Source organism: Xiphophorus couchianus, chromosome 6 (assembly GCF_001444195.1).
Source record: "Xiphophorus couchianus chromosome 6, X_couchianus-1.0, whole genome shotgun sequence".
Lineage (NCBI taxonomy): Eukaryota > Metazoa > Chordata > Actinopteri > Cyprinodontiformes > Poeciliidae > Xiphophorus > Xiphophorus couchianus.
In genome coordinates this window covers 22985947-22993671 of record NC_040233.1, presented here as the reverse complement: position 1 = coordinate 22993671, position 7725 = coordinate 22985947, and the positions used below count along the sequence as shown (strand labels likewise).

The window sequence follows — 7725 nt, the reverse complement described above, 5'->3', positions numbered from 1 at the left end:
GTGTCTTTAATACACTAAACTCACAACTATTCAATACAACAAACCTTTATTTCCACGTGTATAAAATACAACATGACACATAAATCGGCTTTTCTTTCCCTTGTTATGAGGTTTAAAAAAGACACGATTGTTCCATCGCATGCAGCAAAAACGGAAGAAAAGCAGAACCTAGTACACGCAATATGGCAGGAATATATATAAGATAAAGTGATAGTAAATCAGGTAGAAAGCAGAAGTGAAATACAGCAGAGGATCTTTGGAAGCACGTCGCTGCAGAGGGAGAGAGAGCATTAGTGGTCAAAAATTAAGGGTTATGGTTTTATTTTTATTAAAATACTGCTCATCTTTGGCACAACAGTCTACAGAGTTTCCGTGTAATGTCTTCAACCATGCCCCTATTTTCTAAACTCTACTTTAAAAAGATTCGCAACTAACACAAAATTTTAAAAAATAAACCAATTTTGACCAAATGAAGAAAATTCTCAAACAAAGTTTTTCTAATGAAATAAATTTGAGCATTTCTTTTAATAAGAACTGAGGTTTCACTTCAAAAAAGACATTTATTTACATATGAAATTATAATCATTGACTTGTAAATGACAAAGGAATATTATGCCTCTGTAATACAAACATTGAACCGTGTACACAGCTGGGAGCTAACAAAAGGTAACGTGGCTAGCTTGACTCGCTTACATCCTCTACAGACACCAAGTACAGTAAATTGCGTCGACATTTACTAAAGAGTAACTTATAAACGTACATGGTTGATTGATTTGAGAGCTTAGAAAACCATGCAGGACAGAAAGGAACAATCATGCACCCGTGGTTTTAAAAATCGGCTGAAACTGAGCCTACTTTCTACCGTTAGATGTATAAATATAAGAAGGGCTTCGCTAGCAGCTCGTCTAGAGGAAGTTTAGCCCTTACAGCCTCGGTGGAGCCCCGTCGCTCCTCACAGCTCGTCTCCTGTGTGGCCTCGCTTAAACACTTCGCCCGTCAGCTTCTCCTGCGCCTCCTTCATCCCAGACACAACTGATGGAGGAACCAGAAAGAAACATTTCAGCGAAGAATAATCTGAGTTTCTGTATTGAAGGCCACACATTTTTTTTGGTAATCCTTTTAAGTGCACTTGGTACAACAGCGTATCAGGGCCTTTGTGGATAGACAAATGGCAGTTAATTTCTGCAGAAACAGTCCTCACATTTTGAATATCAGAAATTTTCTTTAAAAAAACTGAAAATTTCTAATTTTGGAAAGTCAAAAATTTGTGTACAAAATTTCTGATATTTCTGTTTGACATGTCTAAAATGTACAGAAAAACTGTAAAAAAAATTCTGACCTCCAAACGTCAAAAAGATTGTACAAAAAATCTGTAAATTTCTGTTTGAAAAGTCTAAAAACATAATCTCAAATTTTCTTCAAAAAAATGTTTTATTTAATTTAACTAAGTTTATAAGTTAATTTGCCTTAATATTAAATTTAAAAAAAAACTCAAAATAACCTTTGAGTTTATTCTCAAGTTATAAATTTGAAAATAGACTCAAATTGTCTTTAAAAAAGAAAACCTTTAAAATGTCTAAGTTTGAAAGTCAAAATCTTACCAGAAAAAGCTCAAAACTTTTCTTTACATTTTAAGTCAAACATTTTTAAATATTCAAACTCTGAAATCTCTTAAGTTTTTTGGCAGAAATGAACTTTTTGTCTCTGTAATGGCCCTGTAACACGCCGTTGTGTCTTTGTTTACTTTTTTATATGAAATTGTAAAACCAGTGTAAAAGCAGTTTTTCCACTCATCTAATTTCCTAAAATGTTCAAGAATCTGCTGCACAATAATCAAGTAAACAACTGCATAGAAAAAGTGCGGAAGAATTAAAATCACCCACACTACAAAGAAATGCCTCCAAAAATCCTGTGGAACCACAATCAACACTTTCAAAGTTTAAATCAGTTTGTCTGTTTGAATTTGCTGAATCAGTTGTTTGTTTTTTTACCTTGTTCTGCGCTGCTGTAAAAGTATTTGTAACTGGGATTCCCGTTCTTGTTGGTGATTTCAGGATGAACTTTGCCGCTGGGATCTGAGGACGGAATAAGAGTCACACAAAAAGATTAATGTCAAATATATACAAAATAAGAAAAGTTCACTTTTATTTGATATTCACTTTGCAAAAAACTTTAAAGTTGTTAAACAATCCAAGGCTGGTAGCTACAACGAATGTTGTAAATTTGCAGTTAAATGGGAATTAAATTTAAGAAATGTTGTTGCAGTTCCACTGATTAATCAAAAAAAAATGAATAAAAATGTTATATTGGTAGAATTTAGAGCAGAGGTTCTCAAAATGGGGGTCGGGAACCCCAGGAGGGTCACAGGACACCAACTTTGAGGTCAGAAGATGATTTTTAAAATCACAATGATTGTTAGCCCTGAGATTTATGGAAAGGCAAAATAAGAAAAAACTAAATTAGTAGCTATTGTATTAAATATGAATGTATTATGAAATGAATGTCCTATTGAATAATTAAATATCCCCTTTAAATAATGAAATTAGAAATATCAACTATTTAAAAATGCATGAGCAGAACTACTTCCTGTACAACTTTTACACAAGGTGAGAAATACTTACTTCATTATTAAGCTAAGTTCCAGTGCAGTAGAATTGAAATTTTTATTGTTGTTTAACTGGGAAATGTTCACTTGTTCTACAAAAAATGCAATAAAAAATAATTATCTCTGCAGATATTCGCTAAAATCTTCTCAGACGTCCTAATAATAATAATAAAATGCAAACATTATTTGCAGCTTTTGAACATCTTTCTTGCTGGTTGTTTCTTTTGTCAGGCGTGTTTGCAGCTTCACTAAAAACGGCAGCTTTATTTTTGTTTTTTACAGAAACATTCCTCCAACAGGAATCTCAAAGGTTGTTCACCCAGAGGACCATTTTCATACCGAGGAAGAGAATCCGAGGAATGTATCCGCCGTCCGGGCTGAAGGCCTGATCCTTCGGCTCCTCCTCATCCTGTTCAGACAGCAGAAACATTTACACACCGACTGCGTGGAGTGTGAGCACTGTATGGAGCTACATTCATAACAAACTCATAAAGTTGAGTTTGTTGTTGTTGATTTTTATCAGTCTTTTTGAAACTGAAAAGAACATTTTTTTATACTTTTTTCCCCTCTGGTTTCAAATAATTTTCCCATTTTACATTTTTTCGGCTTCAAGTTACTTTCCAAATGTTTTTTTTAATTTCAGAATTTCAGCGTCAACATTTTTTTAATTTCAAATGTTTTTCAACTTCAAAATTTCTCTCAGCTTCAAATCATGGAAGACTGAAAACTGAGTTACATGTTGTTCTACTTTCAAATACTTATTTTCAGTTTTATTAATTAGTTTCAATATTTAATATTTCAGTTTCTAATAATTTCCCCCCCCCCCATTTCAAATCTTTAAGTTTTACTATCTCAACGTCAAGTATTTTTTCCAGTTCCAAATATTTTCGGTTTCAAATGTTTTTCAGCTTCAAGCTATTTCTTATCAATGTTTTTCTAGTTTCACTTTTTTTTCCATCTTCAAAATTTTCTCCCCAATTTCAAATATTTCTTTTGGTTTCAAAATTTTTCAGCGTCAAATATTTTTTTTGCTTTCAAATATTTTCAGTTTTACACGTTTTTCAGCTTCAAATTGTTGATTTAAAACTGGATTACATTTTTTCAGTTTCAAACCACTTTAAAACATTTTTTTTCTAGTTTCAGATGTTTTCCCCAAGTCTTTTCAGCTTCAAATAATTTTTTTCAGCTTCAAAGTTTAGCTCAATAAAAAGATGGAAAGGTTTCTTGAGAAAGAAAGCAAAGAAAAGTGAGACGAGATTAAAGAGAGATGTAAAGGTAAAGGTAATTTTATTTTTATAGCACATTTTCAGCAACAAGGCAATACAAAGGGTTTACAGGAATTAAAAGGAAATACAAACAAAATAAACCAAAAGAAAGAGCAAAAGAAGAAAAAGCTAATAATGTTGATCCAAAGTAAATGAACTAGATACTCCTATTTGGGGTTGCTAGATAAGTATAAGTAAGTATCCTCTGGTCTAATTACTTTTCTGGTTGGGAAGAATAGGAGTCTGGGTTCCAAGTTCTAATCCCAGTTCTGGGTTGCTAAATAAGTATAAGTAAGAAATCTCTGGATACTCCTATTCAGGGTTAGTAGATAAGTATAAGTAGGTATCCTCTGGTTTAATTCCTTTTCTGGTTTGTACTGAAGATGCAGTCGTTTCTTACCTCCAGGTTCACCATTACAAAGTTGTGTGCCAGTTCTGAGATTTCCTTGGATTCAGCAAATTTGGGCTTCAGCGCTGAAAATACAAGAGTGGAATAATTTAGAAACATTTTTTTTAAAAATCACTGTTTTTAGTTTGTAATTAAACATCTTTAAATCTTTCATTTTTATAAATTTGATGCTTAAAATGCTAACTAAAAACATCCAAATGCCTAAACTATGTACAAATGCTTTCACTTCATCTAGTGCTGAACAATATGGCTGAAACATGTATCACAATAAAAGCATTTCATATCAGTTAATCCTGATAATTATCAATATCAATGATTATTAGTTTTTTGGTGTTGTTGTTTTAAACATCTGAAATATAAGCAAAATGATGACATGACCTCTTGTTTTATCCACAGTTGTTTAGTTTTCAGGAGTTATGAGGCACGGTGGTGAAACTTTAAACTGCTGCTATGTCAGTTACCCAGCAGGTTGTTGCTAGGTAACGAAAGAATAAGCAAGTTGCTAGGTAACCAAAAAGATTCCACCAGCCTTGTTTAGCTGGCAGTGAGAGGTCGAGCAGAGGTCTTTCCTCTGCCTACGTCTCCCAGAATGCAGTGCGGTTCTGGTTCGGAGTTCAGTTCAGATATCAGATGTGTTATGTATTTATTATTGATCATGTGTCTATTGCGATATTTATTATTTATTTATTGTCCAGTCCTAACTTTTCTTGCATCTTTTTCAACAGTTTTCTTTTGAAACAATTTTCAACACTGACTGAATCCAAAAATACAGTCTTTACATCTCTTTTTTATTAAAGAGTCATTTAAAGAGCAGTATCTTCTTTCAACCCCGTACATCGATTTTACTGCCAATAAAAAATATTCCAGGTTTCCAGTAAAAAAAAGGGTAAATGGTTTTATACCTTTACAGGCTCCACACCAGCTCTTGTGGATGATGACCATGACTGGCAGCCCGCTGTCAAAGCAACAAAATGAGATCAGAAAAGAGCTGCAACTATATGAAAAAACATTTCTTTTTTTAGCAGTAGAAGAGAGGCTATTGTTAATCTGCTCCAGTCTACGGGCGTCATAAAGGTGTGGTGTTCCTTAGTCTTTTTAGGTCACAGGTTAATGTTTTCACAACTGGAAATGGAGCTTCAGCTCACCTGGCCTCAGCCTCTTTCTTGCCATCTTCCAGCGTCCTCCAGTGGATATTATCTCCGAATCCTGTTGGAACAAAGAACTGGTGTCGTATTTACACACAGCAGGGCGGGTCTGAGCATCTGAGAACACAACACCGACCTACAACCTTCTACTTTCATACAAATCTGAAGAACTATTATTTTAGACTGCAGGTTGATTTGATTTTTTTTTAAAAGGTTTTGTTGGCTCTAGTGGCCTTTATTTAAAAGTAGTTCGACAGGAAACAGGGTAATGAGAGAGGGGGAATACATGTGGCAAATGTCGCCGGGCCGGGAATTGAACCTGTGACCACCGCCATGAGGACTAAGGCCTCAATACGTGGGTCATGCTTTGCCTCTGCGCCACCACAGCCCCCCGGGTTGATTTGAGTTTTAACCAATAGCATAGGAAACAGCTCCTCGCTTTGGTACGCAACTCTTTCCAAAGCACACTTTAATGTTAAGACTACGACTGCAGCTGACAATTACTTTAATTATCGACTATTCTGGCGATTAATCGGATAAATAAATTAGCACATTCTGCAGATTTAAAAAATTTTATACATTAGAAATACATTAAACATTAAGTGGATCTGTTGATTATATTTTGGATTAATTGATTAACATTTGGACAGCAAAATGTGCTAAATTGGGGATTGGAAGCTAAAACTACACCACTTGAGTTCTGAGTATAACATATTTACAGACAAAGAAGGCATTTTTTATTATCTTAAGTGCACAATGTTTATATTTTTATAAATCTGGGTTTGATTACTGCTCTGATTATATCACACTTTCATAAAATTGCATTTTTTTGAGTTTGTACTCCAGTTAATGTGGTGACTTTGTTCAGGAAAGACTGTGATTAGCTGCTTCTATTCCCTGGATGGAGACAAAAACAGAGTCATTGTTCCCAGTAACTTTGTGTTATCTCTTAATTTTTCTTTGTCTAAGAAAGTACCCTCAGGGAAACACTTATGTGTTCACCTGTGTCTTTTTGTAGGAACACAGTCATAGACTTGGCTATTGTTGTCATTAACTCTGTGTTTTTATTTGTTTCTATGTTCCATATAAAGCGTCCCTGGCTTCCTGCTTTTCTAGATAAGGTCATTAACAGAACCACTGCTGCTTTTAACTAGGTTTATTCTTGCAAAAGAAAACTATTTTTACAGATCCGACTGGATCTGGTTCTGTTACATGATAGTTATTCCACTCCACTTTCGCCTTGTGCTTTCCAAGGATGGAAAAATACAACAAAGAAAAGATTAAATACAACTGGGTAGCGTATTTAGTTATGTAACTTTTTACAACCTAGTTTTTTTTTATTCTGATCAAGTTTGACTGTATCAAATTTAATTTCAGCAACAAAAGTCACTTTTTTAACGAATACTGTATGTTTGTAAATTGTATGTTTTAGAAGAATATCTGTTTTTTTTCCCCCTTTTTCTTTGTTGAGACAATATTTGTAACTCATTGGCAGTACAAACAAGGCAAACCATAAATACTGGAATTTAATGTCTGTCCTAGATGAAAAACACGTTTTGATAAGCCTGCAAGAACGCACACACTGTGAACACTTTCAATGAAGCTACAAACATATTACCTACTTAAATCAATTTTACTTCAAATATAAACTCACCTTTTCCATTAGCTGCTTCAACAACATCCTCGAAACACGAAATATAAAGTAAAAACTGCAACAATGAGAAAACTGCGATAGAAACTACAGACGATTGCATTTTGGCTGCCTTTCTTCTCATGCAGTTGTTGCTAACAAGTTAGCGGTCACGACCCGGATGTCCAACCAGAAACGTTTCACAATAAAAGTAAGTTTTCTTATGCTGCGTTCCATTCACCTAGAAAATCAGAACACATCTATGAAAATGACGTCACCTCCAATTTTACCCAAGCAAAACCAGTGGGATTTGCTATTTTTTTTAACGCTCCGTGAACAGACTGGCTACAATGTATTGCTCTGCATTTTAGCTATTTGTAATCTAACGGATTACATCTGTGAGAAGCTCTTGTTCAGTGCTATCTGTTTGACTGACACAAAAACAGGCAAAAATAAGGATAGTTAATTTTTTCAACACTATTTTCCAGTCATGGCCAAAAACGTATCATAATCTCAAGGTTGACTGTTCTGGTTTATATTTTCCAAGCTAAGATTTGGAATTCCAACATCTGAGTGTAAGTTAAACGCACCATTTAAGTTAAGAACCCGCCCCTCAAAGATGCGACATTTGCTTCTTATTGGCCCAGAGCATTTTTCCCCTTTCTCTGAGG

At 34.4% G+C, this 7725-nt stretch overlaps 1 protein-coding gene across 1 annotated transcript; it reads right to left on the bottom strand.

The window, feature by feature from the left end:
- Positions 1 to 29: 29 nt before the first annotated feature.
- Positions 30 to 7238, bottom strand: txndc12 (thioredoxin domain containing 12 (endoplasmic reticulum)). Its single transcript, XM_028021434.1, has 7 exons — positions 7079 to 7238; positions 5425 to 5485; positions 5182 to 5234; positions 4271 to 4344; positions 2945 to 3014; positions 1992 to 2075; positions 30 to 1032 (listed from the first exon to the last, which is right to left on the bottom strand). Exons 1-7 carry the CDS (start codon positions 7197 to 7199, stop codon positions 953 to 955), a joined length of 543 nt encoding a protein of 180 aa, XP_027877235.1. The 5' UTR covers positions 7200 to 7238; the 3' UTR covers positions 30 to 952.
- Positions 7239 to 7725: the final 487 nt, after the last annotated feature.

Excerpts from the sequence above, each read along its gene's own strand:
- txndc12 (XM_028021434.1), bottom strand. The coding sequence starts at position 7,199 with ATGAGAAGAAAGGCAGCCAAAATGCAATCGTCTGTAGTTTCTATCGCA. Across the intron at positions 5,235-5,424 it reads AAGAAAGAGGCTGAGGCCAG|CGGGCTGCCAGTCATGGTCA; the intron begins GTGAGCTGAAGC and ends TTGCTTTGACAG. Across the intron at positions 2,076-2,944 it reads TCCTCGGATTCTCTTCCTCG|ATCCCAGCGGCAAAGTTCAT; the intron begins GTATGAAAATGG and ends TTCCGTCCTCAG.